General features: G+C 37.4%; 1 protein-coding gene across 1 annotated transcript in view; it reads right to left on the bottom strand.

The window, feature by feature from the left end:
* The window catches only part of Ten-a (tenascin accessory), a 596,228-nt gene that overhangs the window by 180,705 nt on the left and 397,793 nt on the right, over window positions 1-17,730 (bottom strand). Inside the window, exons 17-18 of the mRNA XM_068225631.1 lie at window positions 15,178-15,335; window positions 6,137-6,358 (exon numbers count right to left, since the gene is read on the bottom strand). Coding sequence (XP_068081732.1) covers window positions 6,137-6,358; window positions 15,178-15,335 — 380 coding nt within the window. The remainder of the gene's footprint in view (window positions 1-6,136; window positions 6,359-15,177; window positions 15,336-17,730) is intronic.

Below are 17,730 nucleotides of genomic sequence, written 5' to 3'. Positions count from 1 at the left end.
TGAGGCAATCCACATTTATTTCAAATGATATTCCCACTGCTTCAGGGCTGCTCACCAGCTCTAAAGAGGCGAGGGAATGCCTATTTTGTTCTTCTGGTCACAGTTCTTAAGATGGTATTAAAGCTCAGGACTTTATTAGGAAGACGACAAGTGGTGGATAAAAATAGGGCATGTTTCTGCTGTCTGTGAGTTGGGCACCCAGCTAAGAGATGTAAAAACCGTCCCAAGTGCGTCATTTGTGGAAAGGAGCATTTTGCATTAATGTGTGGACAGATTCAGAAAGAGCGATGTAGCAAAGGGGATGAAGTTGCTCGGCCAGTGATCCAAAATAATAATAATGTTATTAAAGAGGTCCTCGCAGCTGTGCCAAATCATTGCAATGTTCTAATGCAAACACTTGTAGTTTATGTCAGAGGTAATGATCGAATGCGTAAGGCGAGACTTTTGATCGACTCAGCATCTCATCGCTCATATATATTGGCCAGCACTGCTGCTGAAATGGGGTATGTTCCACACTCTCAGGAATTCAGCATTCACTTTTTGGAGGAACTACCACGGAAGTGGTGCAACATAACATTTTCACACTTTACCTTTCTAAATTAGACAAATCGTACCATTGCCACTTTGACGTGCTTGGACAATGGAAGATCTGCGGACGAATTGCTCCTGTTTTAGATGGGTCTTGGATACAGGAACTTGCTTCAAAAAATATAGAGTTAAGTGATGTTGGCTCTTCGGCAGATATTGAGATTTTAGTTGGAGCTGATTTTGCTGGCAAACTTTGGACTAGTAGACGGATACAACTGAGTTCAGGACTAGTAGCAATGGAGACAATTCTTGGCTGAACATTGACAGGGAAAATTCTTGATATCACACCCAGTAATGAGAACCTAGCCATGGTGGTATCAAGCATGTTGACCAAAGAAGCCACCATCACAGATTTGTGGACTCTAGATACTTTAGGGATTAGTGATCCATCGGTGAAACTGAGCAGGTCTGAGAATGAGTCTACTACACAGCAACATTTCCTTGATACAGTATCAATCAATAAAGAAGAGCATTTTGAAGTTCGCCTCCCATGGGTTGAGAACCATCCTCCACACCTGATAATTAGTTATCACTGAAGAGACTGCAGTCTGCTGTTAAGAGATTGAAGACTGAAGGTTACTATAATGCTTATCAGGAAGTACTAGATGACTGGCTGCGGGAAGGGGTGATAGAAGAAGTGCCTCCTCAGGAAATGAATGTTCATTGCCACTATTTGCCTCATCGTCATGTTGTGAAACCTGGATCAACAACACCAGTGCGCCCTGTGTTCAATGCCTCGTCTAAAGAAATTAACAGCCCAGCCTCAATCAACATCTTGAGAAAGGCCCTAATTTAATTGAGAAAATACCTTCTGTGCTGGCACGTTTTTGAGTGAAGAAGGTGGGAGTTGTTGGAGATATAAGAAGAGCTTTTCTCCAGATCAGCATTAGCGAGAGAGGAAGGAATTTTTTGAGATTCTTATGGTTAGACAGAAATGGAAATCTCAAGACATACAGACATTGTCGTGTTGTTTTTGGAGTCTCCGTAGGTCCTTTTCTATTAGAATCATGCATCAAACTTCACCTTGAAAATACATTAATACTGTGCGAGGAAGGGAAGTCACCATGGCCCAAGTCATCTGTGGAGTTTCTTACCCATAACTTCTATGTTGATAACTGCCTTGCCAGTTTGGAAGACGAAGAACAAGCTAAACAGTTTATTGATGTAGCTTCAGGTGTCATGAGGGAATGGCAATTTTGTCTTTGAAGGTGGGAGTTGACCGGAAGTAATGACGTTTCTGGACCTAATATGTGTTAGGACTCTTATGGAACAAGTCTGACGATTCCCTAGCAATTAACATAGACCTTCTTTTGATTAGCTTTGAGAAAATAACAAAGAAATTTATTTTGAGTGCTGCCCATAGAATTTTTGATCCGGTGGGTGTCACATGTAGTGTAGCATTAATACCAAAATTGTTGCTACAACAGACTTGGAGGGAAGGTTTCATATGAGATGAAGAAGTCAATAAAGAGATCAAAAAAAATTCTTGAGTTGACTTGAAGAAGTTCCTCTTTTAGCTCGAGTTAAAATTCCTCATTGGGTGTCTAACTGCAACAGCCCAGGCGACTCCTGGACACTTCACATTTTTTCAGATGCCTGTCAGGCATCATATACAGCAGCTGTATTCCTGCGTGTTGAGCAAGAGGGTGAGAGGGTAAAGTACCAGCCAAACTTAAAATCGCCAGAGTTGTACCAATCTATAAAGGCATGGATAAATTTGATGTAAGTAATTACAGACCAATCTCCGTACTACCTCCTTTATCTAAGATTTTAGAACAAGTGGTTAAAAAAAAGATCATTAGATTTTTTGTTAAATAATAAATATTTTTATCAATTTCAGTATGGTTTCCTACTTCACTCGAGTACCAGTAATGCTATTGAGGATATTATTATTAAACTACAACAAGCTTTAGACTCAGGTATGTTAGCAGCTGGTTTATTTATAGATCTTAAAAGGGCTTTTGACACAGTTGATCATAAAATTTTATTACATAAATTAGAAGTAGCAGGCATTAGAGGCATTGCATTGGATTGGTTTGTTGATTACCTCTCTAATATGGAGCAGTTTGTTACATGTAATAATAATCAGAGTAATGTGAAGGTGATCTCAATTGGTGTGCCTCAGGGTTCTGTGCTTGGGCCTTTATTGGTTCTTATCTTCATTAATGATATTGGTCACCTTAAATTAAATGGAAGACTATCCATTTTTGCTGATGACACTAATATTTTTTATACAGGCTCTAGCAATCATGAACTTGAACAAAATATGCAGCAGGATATTCGATTACTTGAAACATGGCTTAATTCCAACTGATTAACTATCAATCTAACAAAAACAAACTACATAAATTTTCACAAACCTTTATATGTATTAAATTTGGATAAAAATCTGCTTTTCTTCAATCAAAGAGTAATGAAAGTGCACAGTACTAAATTCTTAGGACTGATTATAGATGAAAATCTGTCGTGGAGACTATTTGTAATAAAATTATCCCTGTGATTGGTATCCTCAGTAGATTGCGATATAAGTTTTCTCGTGGGTTGTTGAAGGGTATGCTCTTATTGAAAGTCACATCTCTTATATGATACATGTCTGGGCATGCTGTAATAAAGAATTATTTGGAAAGGTAGAGGTCCTTAGGAAGAGAGCATTAAAAATAATTTTCAAACTGCCCATTCTGACACCGACTAAAGATCTGTATAAATATTGTAATATATTATCACTTCCAAACCTCCGCACAAAGGCTTCTATAATTATGATCTATAAAATTCAAAACAAATTAGTCCGCTCAAACACATTAGTAATTACCAATTCACAGATTCATAATTATGAATCAAGAATTATTTATAATATTCACTACAATCAGATTCATTCCACTAGTTATGGTCAAAACTCTCTTTGGCATTTTTCTATAACTATGTATAACTCGCTTCCAAAAAATATCAAAATGTTACCAACTTTATCTATCTTCAAGAGTAATGTAACTAAATACCTGAAGTAGTATGGCAATTATGGTTAGGAAGCTTTGTCCTATCTTCTCTCTTACACCATGTTAAATTATATACTTACTGTATTTTATTTTGTAATCAGATTGTGAATATTGTCATTTATTTGTATTGCACCAAGAAGAGCCTTGGCTCAGGTGCCTATATTGAAATGAAATGAAATGAAATGAAATGAAATGAAATGAAATAAATAAATAAATAAATAAATAAATAAATAAATAAATAAATAAATAAATAAATAAATAAATAAATAAATAAATAAATAAATAAATAAATAAATAAAATAAGTGAGTGTTCACTTGGTGGCTGCCAAGTCAAGAAATGCACCAACTGGAAAATCAGGCAAGGGATTGACCATTTCCAGGTTAGAACTTTTAGCAGCTTCAATAGCAATGAGATTATATGCATCAATTGTAAAGGATTATGGTATTTCCGATATTAAGGCAATTTTTTGGACAGATGCTTCAACTGTTCTCACTTGAATTCAGCAAAGTGAAGCATGGGATGCTTTTGTCATGAACCGGATTAAAGAGATGTGGGAACTGTCAGTTGGTTTTGAATAGCAACATGTTCCTGGAAAAGAAAACCCATCAGATCTTCCATCACGTGGATGTTCTGTGAAGAAGTTGGTACAATGCTGTTGGTGGGAGGGCCCTGGTTGGTTGAGAGAAAATCCAGACAGCTGGCCACAAACTTTTTCTTATAATGAGGAAGAGATAAATTCGGAGAGAAGGAAGAATGTCGTTTCATTGATATCAAGTAATTCAGAAGACATCAGTAATGATTGGTATTACCAACACTTTTCTCGGTACAAGAAAATTGTAAGGCTGGTAGGCTGGATGTTGTGCTTTCTGACCAACTATCACATCATCAAAGCTGAACGCATACATCGTGACCTGACAAATGAGGAATTTATCACGGCAGAAAGGTAGATTTTATGATGGGTACAGGAGGAAGTGTTCATAGATGTTTTCAATTCCAAACTAAAGAGCTTACTTCCATTTGTTGACGAACAGGGATTGATTTATTTGATGACCAAGATATCTAACCGGGATGATGTCAAGGACTTTTGTCATCATCCCATTGTGCTCCCAAAAGCTGATCACCCAGTCATTCAGCGACTGATTATGGACATCCATCATAGCAACTGTCATGCTGATATGCAGATGCTTTTGTCAATTCGGAGGCAACAGTATTGGATTCTAGGAGGTAGACAAACAATTAGAGCTGTTATTATATTAACACCTGCATGATTTGTAAACGTCATAGTTCGAAGAGGTTGGCAGCTCATCCTTCGGTGAAGAAAATATAAAGGATAATCACGAGGTCGGAGCATGTGACTCTTCTACTACTCCTGAAGATGGTCCTCAAGTTTGAAAGCAGGCAGTGAAAATAACTCGTCTAGAACGATTGATTCACAAGCCAAAAAGGTTAAATTTGTTATGTGTGTCACTTAACATATTTCTTTGAGTTTATATTAATGGATTTTATCATTTTGTAATTGTTTCAGGACTAAAATTTTACAGTGGAAAGGTGTAAGTCAATTCATGTTAACATTCATTTGACTTAGGTGGGAGGATGTTGTGCGAGATCAGTCAGTGTAACCTCTTTGATTCTTGTTACTCCTTAGATTTGTTTTTGAGGGCTTTGAAATAAGCCAAGAAACGCACTTCAAGAGTAAATTGGGATCTTTTGTTGTTTTACAAAGAAAAACTATGAATCATTGTATGCTGCTAAATCAAAACAAATACTTGTATTAAAGAGTGTTTAGTAGCGAGAATAAAGGTAGTTTTTTCCTCACAACTACAGTTTTCAAACATGAAGTGTAATTATACCAACTATTCATATTTTTAAAATAATATGTAGGCATAAATGAAACATAAAATAAGGAACTGGATGTGTGGCTCTTAATTGGCACAAAACTGTATGCAAATATTTTGGTCAAAAATTAGGGGTGCAGCCAATATGAGAGTAAATATGGTTAACTTAAGCTTGAACTAATATATTATTGGTGTTACTCTGAAGTAAGTATTCCCTTAATGACAGCATTAGCTAATATAACTTTCAATATTTCATCTGTTTGAAGAAGAGGGTTTTAGAGCTACAAATCTACATCTGGCAGAGTAAAATAATTTCTATATTGAAGAAAAATTATTTTATACATAATCTTTACCATCCTCACACCAAATGCTTAGCAGAAGACCAGTGCTTCTGGATTTTTATGATATTTATCCGAAACATCCTTGAGTGTTTTTTTTTTTAGTGTCCTGTAAAGGAGAATAAACTGGGCAATTAATTTGACTGATGATACAGTTTAATAGGCTTGACTTCAAAATCATATATCCTATTAAGAATATTAGTTCTTAGAAAAGTTACAGGCCATGAAATGTAAATGTTTAGTTCTCAGAAATGAAATATTATCATGTTTACAAACTCACCAACTGTTGACTTTAGAATAAAGTTTATGACTTTTCTCTTTGATTACTAAATAACAGTAGTTCAGAAAAAAATGATTCAAAGTTTTGAGGAGGTAAATACTAACCTTATTGATATCCTCTCCAGATGAATTGTCACTGACATTGTTGACTGTTTGTTTTGTGTGTTGATGATTATCTGTACTGCTAGCATGGCAATGTAAAGGAGTTCCTGCCACAACCTTAACCTTCAAATCATCGGTCAACTTGAGAACAAGACGATCATCAATGAAATGGAGACTTCCATCTAGAGGACTAAGAGACAAACCAGTGGGCCACTGTAGCTGTGCCTGCCGAGAGAGAACATACATCTGTTTTCACAAAATCACATATATTTTAAATTTATCTACCTTTACTACAGATTGACTGGCTTCTAGCAGGATTTGTTTAAGGTCTTGAAAAAGATGCATCACTTAAGACTGTATAATAATAGATTAATGTAAAGCCTTTGACTGAATAAACAAACAAAAAATTACAGTAGTTCAGAAAATTAAAAATATCAGACTATAGAGGGGAGTAGCAGATTGTAAAAGAGAAAGCCATATGAAACTAGTTTGGTCCAATTTAATTTATGTAGAGTTAAGATTTGATCCACCAGTCAATCATTTTTATTACAATATTATGCATGCATATTTTGCCTTCTTTATGGGCTTCCTCAGTGCAATTCTTTAGACCAACATCATACAAATTATCATAACATAAACATTATAATAGAACACAGACACATCATAAGATTCTGCATGATAACATTTGAAAGTTAAAATCTTCAAAAAAAGAAAAGATAACAGGATATTGAATGATTCATTCATGGATTCCATGTTTTTTCAATATCATAGTCTAAAAACATTGGACATAGTTATTACTACTTGGTATCTAAAACTGGAATTCCAATCTAGATTTTTAAACATCAAATGCTGAGGACTGTGGGACACTGAAAATGTATGTACTGAATGGCATCTACCAGAAACTCAGCGAGGTTTTAGACCCAAGAAAGGCATAATCTATATAGTCTTTACTGCCAGACAAATGCAAGAAAAACCAGCCTTTTAAAATATGTTTTATAGTCTTTATGAAAGCATTTGACTCTGTAAACTGAGAAGCTGTTTGAAAAGTCTAGCTTTAGTTTGGTGGCTGCCAATATACATCAAGACTTGAGCTTTATCACTATTCAAGCTTCTGTTCTCAGTTGCAACAGACCTGGAGAGTTCTTTCAGGTCACAACAAGTGTCAAGCAGGGATGTGTAATTGCTCCAGTTTTACTATATATATTTTGGGGCACTATGTTGCATCCTGTTAATCTTCCTCTAGGCACAGAGATAGTGTATAGATCTGAGGCAAATTGAGGCAGATGTATGATTTACAAACTATGATGAATGTATTTAATCACGTCTATACTAGTATCATATTAAAACGTAACGTTAACAAAACACCTGTACTGCAGCTCCTTACATTCTGATCAATGGTGTGACTCTGTACAATATCAAACACTCTCTTTACCTTGGCAGTCACCTCTTGACATTCTGGCTCAGTGGCTAAGTGGTTAGCAAGCTGGCCTTTGGTCCAAGGGGTTCCGAGTTCGAAGCCCAGCTGGATCAAGGATTTTAAACCTTCATTGGTTAGTTCCTCTGACTCGGGGAATGGGTATTGGATTTCGTACTAAATAAGGTCCCATCCTTACAGACACAAAGGTCATCCATGGGTATCAATTTGAAAGACCTGTACCAGGCCTCTCTGGAAAACTCTTAACAAAATATGCTAAGATAGATGCTGAAATACTGTATCAGTCTAGTATCAGAGTTTGATTGTCTCCTTAAAAATGTTTTCAACAACCATGACCTCTGTGACCAGATCTAGCTATATATTTACAATGCCATAGTGACACCAACACTTGCATATGGATTTGGGACTTGAAACACTGTAGTTACAGAAGACACTTAAAATGTCTGGAAGAATACCATATCTCAGAGAATTACTTGGAGTAAAATGGTAATACCATCAAACAAACATCAGTGTCCAGAAAGAGACCAATATAACAAGCATTGAGGGAATGAGGGAATGATGATCAAATGTCAACTTCAATGGACTAGTCACATTACCCACATGCCTTCCGAAGCATGTGTTGTATTCTCAATTGACAGATGGACAACATAATCAGAGAGGATAGCAAAAATGGTACAAGGGTGTTCTAAAGTCTAATATGAGGAAGTGCCAATTTAACATCATCAACTGGGAGGATGCAGCATTTGACTGGCTGAATGGGCAATACGGCCCATAGGGCCCATAACATCTTGAACAACAAGATGAAGGCACAAGTCCAAGAGAAGTGATCATGTACTTCCCAGACAGAGATGGGAAAAGAAGCGAAAATTTTTCTAAAAATTTTACTCTACTGGTGCAATGATAAACTGCAACTGGGCCCAACCAAACAACACCATGCGGAGTTCCCTAGCTCGGCTAGCAATTCATGGATTCCATCATAAGATGTGCACAAAAACTAGCTTCCATGAGCCTTGTTCAACATCCTTATGTAAAAGTCTGTGTTAGTCATGCCAGCAGTACCACTTCACAAGCTGTGCAAAAAGAACAAAGTACCTGGTAGACTATAGCAAAGAAAAATGAAAATATATTTCTTTGATAAACTAACAATTTCTTTGAAAATGTTTAAGAAAAAGCTAGGTAAACAACTGATTGGGAATCTGCCACCTGGGCAACAGCCTTGAATGCAGATAATTGATGACTGAAACCATTTCATACACATTCATGTACTTCACCTTAAAAAATAATTTTAAAAAGCAAATAGTGCCAGCTTCAGATCCTTCTCAGAGAACTACATCAGTCAGACAATCAAAGAAAAAAATTATGTATCCTCTTGCTACAAAGATGTATTAAAGAACATAAGATCTATAGTTCTCAACAATAAAATATGTGTTTTGGAAGACAAAACAACCAATGTACATTATTATTGGTGTAATGAAAGAGGAATGGCCTGGTGAAGTATTTTTTCTAACCTGTGAATTTCTGAAGAAAGTAAATCATTCCTCCATTGCACTGCTTTTTTTTTATGATCCTATGAAACTACTCAGCTCCATTGCACTGCTTTTTTTTTTATGATCCTATGAAACTACTCAGATCAGATTGTATAGAGAGGGAAAACATTCTACTGTTTGTAGCCAATGCTGCCCCGTACAAGACCAAGATATAGAAAGGACTTAAACTACATAACCCCAAAATGGTCCATGTTACATGCCTTGTGCCTGGTTTGCATAGAGTGGCAGAAGAGGTTCGAAGCAACTACCCTGACATAGCCTAATTTCTAATGGGAAGAAAATGTTCCTGAAAACTCAACTTCAAGTACAGAAGATGAAAGAAACAGCCGTTGCACTACCTCTTCCTTCTCAACCTATCCTTTGCTAGGGGATGTGGCTCAATGCTACCCAATATTATTGCAGAAATTATGTTCTTTGTGAGGGTAATTCAAGAGTTTGATCCATCTGATTCATCATGTATTAAACTTGTGCAAGATTTGATTTCTTCCCAGAACATGGTCAGAAACTTGGCATACATAACATCAAACTTCAGCAGAATATCAAGATCAATCACTCGTCTTGAAACTGCAGAGCTGCAACCAGTACTGATGAGATGTTAGTTATATGTGAACTAATTAAACTGTGTGCTAGTTGCTTTACGTCGCACCGACTCAGATAGGTCTTATGGCGACAATGGGACAGGGCAGGGCTAGGAGTGGGAAGGAATCGGCCGTGGCCTTAATTAAGGTACAGCCTCAGCATTTGCCTGGTGTGAAAATGGGAAACCAAGGAAAACCCTTTACAGGGCTGCCGATAGTGGGGTTCGAACCTACTATCTCCCGAATACTGGATACTGTAATACCAATATGGTCCTTTATTGGACATTATAAATTTTCCAGCTAACTCATTCTTGGTTGCCTGCATTTCGCCCTCGTGTGCTAAGTTAGGCTCATCAGTTGGGACTTAGCACACCACCCAAGACGCAAGGCTAGTGCATACCGTGGAGGCCACTGCATAGGCTACTTGAAGCCACCAGCAGTGCCAATGCACTATGAGAGCTATGTCTCATTTCCAAAAAATTGATGCCTGCCTGGCCATCAGATAATACAGATGTTGATTCCCATAGGGAATTTAAAATATTTGTCCCAAATGAGTAAATTTATAATACCAATATAATGGTCCGTTATTGGACATTATAAATTTTCCAGCTAACTCATGAGTTAATTGCAGCTATCAAGCTCGGTACTAATTAAACTATAAGATCACATTTTTATACTTAATCTGCAAGGTCATAATTTTATCTCTTTGGGTCCTATTTGAATGTTTTTAAGGTCATATTAACTTGCATATTTTAGATATTTTTCAGTCATTAAAATTTGCCACCTAGTAATATCTATCTTTCAAAACTGTGTCACCTTGAAGCCTTATTCAGTTCTTTTTGAAATATGACTAAAGCCTGCTCAAAATATACAGGAAAGGCCACCATTAGAATATTTAATTCAGGCAACATTTCTTTGATAATTCTAAATTAACTGTCGAATTGCTTGTGTAATTGGTTAAATGCTCAGAGTAATTATCAGTGTTACAACTGGACAAGTCACATGGTTTCAAAGATGGAAATTCTTCAAAATCTTTCTTCATTAATAAATTTTTGAATGATAAAAGTTCTAAAAGTTCCATCTATAAAGCGCAAATTCTCTCTTATACATAGTAGCGCTGATCAACACATTTTTGCTTTGTTACGACGAAACATTTAAATCACTCAAATGGTTTGTAATGCTGGCCAAAAAGGCAAGGTCTGAAACCCAGCATGTGCATTCTTACATCATCACAGCCACAGCGACAGACAGTAGTGAGCGAGTCAGCCCTAGGTGTAGATGACACTGCGTCAGGCTCCTTTGCCCTCAAATACTGAGTTGGAATGGCCTTCCTTAAGTAATTAGCAATATTTCTTGTAATAGTGACATTAAATAGCTAACGTAAGTAGCTAATTTATAATTTTCATTATCTTTTTCTCAAAAGCCAGTTATATTTTCTGATATTTATGTTTGGTTTCCTTTTTAAAAAATTTAAAATACCCAGATGCTGATCACCTGAGTGAAATATATACAATTTAACAGTATTCATGTTGACATCTAATACTAACTAGAGTTTTAAGTCATATACATGGCCAGAAAAAAAAAAAAACAACAAAAAAACACGCAACCTCCTTGAGGACTGCGTTCAGTGGCACTAGGATATTATATGAGGATACTAAGGGGTTGTTATGATAGTGATTCATTTGTTACGGACATCGGTGATCAGATGGCGTTCAGAAGGCCTGTCCTGATGCACTCTGTTTTGACTCTGTAGGCAGCAACTGTGCTGAGGTTAGACTTGAACAGTGTTTGCAACATTCATTCTAGGCTACAACCATGACCTGCTGATGTGTATATTCTCCTGTTGAACAACTGCAGCCATTTGAACAGGGTTGCATTGCGGGCCTGTGGAACGCTGAATGGACATATTGATGGAGATCGGCTCCATGGCTAAATGCTTAGCGTGCTGACCTTTGGTCACAGGGGTCCCAGGTTCGATTCCCAGCAGGGTCAAGAATTTTAACCATAATTTCTTAATTCCCCTGGCACGGGGACTGGGTGTATGCACTGTCTTCATCATCATTTCATCCAAAACACGATGCGCAGGCCGTCTGCGGGAGTCAAATCAAAAGACCTGCAGCAGGCCTCTCCACAGGCCACACGCCATTATTATCAGTGCATTACTGCACATGTTGGGCACAATGTATCGGTAGCCTATTGCTTTCAGCAGTGGTCTATGGAACATTCTCGCATCTGTAGACAATGCTCTGGATGTCCTCGTAGTACAGACGCACGTCAAGACTGATGCACTGTGCGAGCAGTGGTGGCCGACCGAACATCATCCAGCAACAAAATCTGGTTTCATGTTGTACCTGCTGTGTCACCATGGACCACTGGGTGCCGTCTGCTTGCAGCAGGATTATGATCACGTGTGCCTCTGGCCAGGCTACCACTGACACCACGATACCCCAAGCACAGCTTCTCTGGTGTTCTTTGACTATGTCATAAATAATAGTGTGATACCAAAAGAATGGAAGGAATCTATAATAATACCAATTTATAAAGGAAAGGGTGATAAAAGGAAACCAGAGAACTACAGACCAATCAGCCTGACCAGTATAGTTTGTAAAATTCTGGAGAGTTTAATATCGAAGTACATCAGAGGGATATGTGATGATAAAAATTGGTTCATGAGGAGCCAGTATGGATTTAGAAAGAAATTTTCTTGTGAGGCACAACTGGTGGGATTTCAGCAGGACATATCAGATCAGTTGGATTCAGGAGGTCAGTTAGATTGCATAGCCATAGATCTTTCCAAAGCCTTTGATAGAGTGGAACATGGAATATTATTAAAGAAATTGGAGGGAATAGGATTGGACGTAAGGGTTACACGTTGGATAAAAGCATTTCTAAATTCAAGGGTTCAGAAAGTCAAAGTAGGAAATAATGTATCTCAGGAAGAGAAAGTTTGGAAGGGAATTGCACAGGGTAGTATAATCGGTCCGTTACTTTTCTTAATATACGCAAATGATTTAGGGAACAATATAACATCAAAAATAAGATTGTATGCAGATGACATAATTGTTTATAGGGAAATAAACAACATTGAGGATTGTTCAGAATTACAAAGGGACCTTGAAAGTATCCAACAATGGGTTGAAGAAAATAATATGAAGTTTAATGGAGGCAAATCAACTGTTACAACTTTTACAAACAGGAGCTTTAAAACTGAATTTGAATATACTTTGGATGAGGTAGTTATCCCTAAAGATGGCAAGTGCAAATACTTAGGTGTGAGATTTGAAAGTAATTTGCACTGGAAGGGTCATATTGATGACATTGTTGGGAAAGCATACAGATCATTACATGTCATAATGAGGCTACTTAAAGGATGCAACAAAGAATTAAAAGAAAAAAGTTACTTGAGTATGGTTCGTCCATTATTGGAATATGCAAACAGTGTTTGGGATCCTCACCAAGAATACCTAATAAAAGAAATAGATAGTGTGCAGAGGAAAGCAGCAAGATTTGTAACAGGGGATTTCAGGAGAAAGAGTAGTGTATCAGAAATGTTAAAGGAACTTGGGTGGGAAACTTTAAGTAAGAGAAGGGAGAAAACTAGACTTATAGGATTATATAGAGCCTATACAGGAGAAGAAGCACGGGGAGATATCCGTGAGAGGCTTCAGTTGGAAAATAATTATATCGGCAGGACTGACCACAAATATAAAATTAGAAGGAATTTTAGCAGAAGCGATTGGGGTAAATTTTCATTTATTGGGAAAGGTGTGAAGGAGTGGAACAGTTTACCAGGGGTAGTGTTTGATCCTTTTCCAAAATCTGTACAGATATTTAAGAAGAGAATAAACAGCAACAGAGAAAATAAATGAAGTGTTAGAGGGCATTCGACCAGTGCAGGTTATTGTATATAAAAAAATGTGTGTGAATAAATTAATTCCATCCCCTGGTCTAAGGAGTTTGGACAGCCAAAGTAGGGGACTGCCTGTAGGGGTGAAGTACAGTGGGAACTTCGAGGGCCCTGGGACTGCTACGGTAGCTGTGAAGGCCCTTCAGGAACTCTGAAAAGTGGTGGCAAAAGGGGCTCTGGTTAAGACGCAGCAGGTTGTTATGCTACTTAGGATCCAGAACGGTAAAAAAAAAAAAAAAATATTAATACCAGTTGTATAGTATCATTTGAAGTAATTCCACATACTGTATATCAGTTGACTATATTTGTAAGTAGTACAGGAGATATTATAAGTAGAATTTTGTAAACAATATAAATTTATTAAGGATGAGCTGTGTGTTTAATAGAAAACATTGTTAGCGTAAATTGTATAATATTGTATTATAGGAAAAATTTTCTTCTCTTGTTAATTTAATATTTAGTGCTTGACAATAATGTATTTTAGTGTACCATTTGCCACCGAGGTAGACACCTCATTTGCAAATAAAGAGATTTAGATTTGATTTTGATTTGATTTAGTCGACTGGAGAGAGGAATGGTGCTCTCTTGACTTCAGTGATGTGAGTAGGTTCTGTCTGTATGCAAGTGATGAACGTACACATGTACAGCGTTTACCTGGTGAGCGGCCTATTCTAGAGTACATTTGGCCATGACACCCAGGTCCCACCCCAGGCTTCATTGTGTGGGGCCCATCAGTTACAACTTGTGGTCACAGTTAATATTTCTGCAGGGTAACGTAAATAGTGCCCGCTACATTGCATAGATTGTTGTCCCCTTGCTACAGCCATTTCTTTGAAAGGAAGGTGATGTGCTTTTTTCAACAGGGCAATGCACATCCACAAACAGCGGCTGCAATGCACATGTTCTACGTGGTGTATAACAATTGCCTTGGGCAGCAAGATCACCGGATCTCTCACCAATTGAACACGTATGGGACATGATGAAACAGGAACTTACGCGTTCTCCCGAGCCTGCAAGAACCATTGCCGAATTGCATCAAAAGGTGAAAAATGCTTGGGACAATCTATTGCAGGATGCAATTCGGCACCTTTATGATTCTTTGCATGCGTGAATACATGCCTCCATTGCTGCCAGAGGGGATATACTGTGTACTGATGTGTCTATTTGGGCACCCTTTACTGTGACATGTGTTTCATTAGGTCTGAGTTTGTAATCATATGCTCCTGCAATGATGAACTATCTGTCCATCGCTTGTGAATAAAATGGCCTTGTTCTTGAGGATGTCGCATGGTTTTTTTTGGGCAGAATATATAGAAAGATAGGAACATCGAAAGGAACGCTTAATAGGACAGGTCAGTGTGGGAAGAAGACAAAATAGAAAACACAGAAGGACAATGACAATCTCGATATCTTAATTTCATACAATGCTGTCTTCAAACAGATTGGCTCTCTCCACATCAATCCCAGTTTTTCTACACCCAGTTCTTCTCAGGCCCCGACAAACTAATTTTACTGAGTTTTACAATATTAAATTTAGGTGAATAATAAATTTCTCTTCATTTTAACAAACATCTCACCTGTTGTGCTGGGATTGCTCCATGACATGGAACTGGAGTCCAATGATTATGGTGACCATGGTGCCCAACAAGTGTATGAATTATGCCTTTAGAATCTACTGCTCGAATGTTGGTTCCATCAGCTATGTACATTGTTTTGTCTGCTGCAATTGCAAGGCCTAAAAGAAATACAACAATTATACAATGAAATATAATCTATTTCATAGAATAATACTTAGCATTTTATTTTATCAATTTACATCCAGAAGAATGTATGGAAAATAGAGAAAAATACTGATACTCAATATCAAAATAATTTAATGGGTTTTCTCCCAAGTATTCCCAAGAGTAGGCGAAGCTTTATCTGACCCTGTAATAATTAAGAGGGGAATTCCTCAAGGCAGTATTATTGGACCTTTATGTTTTCTTATATATATCAATGATATGTGTAAAGAAGTGGAATCAGAGATAAGGCTGTTTGCAGATGATGTTATTCTGTACAGAGTAATAAATAAGTTACAAGATTGTGAGCGGCTGCAGGGTGACCTCGATAGTGTTGTGAGATGGACGGTGGACAATGATATGATGATAAATGGGGTTAAAAGTCAGGTTGTGAGTTTCACAAATAGGAAAAGTTCTCTCAGTTTTAATTACAGCATTGATGGGGTGGAAGTTCCTTTTGGGGATCATTGTAAGTACCTAGGTGTTAATATAAGAAAAGACCTTCATTGGGGTAATCTATATATATAAAATAAGAGTTTTGTCTGTACATTGCTTAGAATTTGAAAAGAATGGTATTTCTGTATCGATCATGTCCACAGTAACAAGAAAATGCAGTTTTTACTTTTCCGTAATTTCTGTCTGTCTGTCTGTCTGTCTGTCTGTCTGTCTGTCTGTCTGTCTGTCTGTCTGTCTGTCTGTATGTACACGCATCACGAGAATACGGCTGAAGAGAATGTAATAAAATTCGGTATGTAGAGTCGGGGGGTGAGCCGCTACAATCTAGGCTATAAATTATTTTATTCACTCTGAGTGAAATGGTAGTTTAGGGGAAGGCCTAAAATTCAATTCTCAAATATTTATATTATTAGTGGTTATATCGATAAATACTACATAACTAAAGTTATATAGAATTAAATTTCTGATCATTTACGTCTTATGCATTTTTACCGTACCGGCTATGATAACACAGATATTCATGAATTTGGATTTTTGTTGCTAATTCCATATCAACGCCGAGCCCCGACAAAATGGGTAAACAGAATTTAATGACAATCAGTATATAGAGCCAGGAATAAGAAACTACAGTTTAAGCTATAAACAATGTTATTCACCCTGGGTGAAATGGTAGTTTAGGGGAAGGCACCTAAAATTTAATTTTTAAATACCTATGCTCTTGGTCCTATGGAAAAGTACTACATAACAAAAGTTATAGAGAATATAATTTCCGATCATTTATGTTTTATTCAGTTTTACCATACCGACTATGATAAGAGTGGTATTTCAGAACCGGAAGACAATTAATAATGTGAAGGCCTGCAATATCGAAAGCGCGTAACATAGATCAACAATAACATTTGAAAAGAATGGTATTTCTGTATCGATCATGTCCACAGTAACAAGAAAATGTTCTTTGTCTCTTATGCTGACATTCAACTCCGATAGATGGGATTACTGCTGCTTACCGAGTATAACAGCTGAACTGAATATTGGCGGGAAACAGCTGAGGAGTTTGATAACTTTCTTCTTTAGCATGCCAATCCTCTGGTTCATACATTTTCTGATACTGCTGGTACGTTACACACTGGTTCATCATAGTATGCCAGCTATTCTATACCTACTCTGACGCGCTGTTTTGAATGAGCAGTGTGCGCACTTAAGTCAGAGGCTCAGTTAGTAGTAGTAGGAGCACTGGTTTGGAGTTACAATTTAGCCCTATTCCAAATTATAGTACCACAATTCACTAAATAACTCAAAATTCAACCCTGAAAAGAGCCATTTCTTAGGAAAAGCTTCTTCCTCTTCACTTTCATTAATCTACATTAATTTTATTCCAAATTAGCAGCGAAGATGTGGTTTCTTCTCTGGCTTGGAGGAAAAATTGCCTCCACGTCAGATAGTTCTTTCCCCCGCCAGTGTAGTGAATTGAGATTTTCCGACTCATCGGGTACTCCCAGGCAACAGATAAGTAAACGGGCATATTTTTTGCCCTGGGACTATCCACTGTTTGAAACCCCCTCACCCCCCGCCGAAAAAACGACGAAGATTGTTCACGGATGCCTGCGTTTTGGTCATTCCAGCTCTGTAGCTTTGGACTGTTAGTTCGGCAGTATAGTACTGTTCGTTAAAAGTGAGAAAATGTGTGGTTTTTCTTTTGATTGAGTATTTCATATGAAGGCATTGCTTTTAATCGCACCATTCCTACTGACGTCATTGTAATGACCCATGTTCATTTCAGTTGGGAAAACCACTAAGAGAGTCTTTCTGAGAATCTATTAAGGCAGGAGGAGAGTGAGTGTCTGCCATTATAATGAAAACTCCCCAACCCGATTGTGACTGACGGCAGGCAAGCTG

The sequence above is a fragment of the Anabrus simplex genome, chromosome 1 (genome assembly GCF_040414725.1).
Source record: "Anabrus simplex isolate iqAnaSimp1 chromosome 1, ASM4041472v1, whole genome shotgun sequence".
Lineage (NCBI taxonomy): Eukaryota > Metazoa > Arthropoda > Insecta > Orthoptera > Tettigoniidae > Anabrus > Anabrus simplex.
The sequence above is the reverse complement of the archived record's forward strand: the minus strand, read 5'-3'. Positions and strand labels throughout refer to the sequence as shown.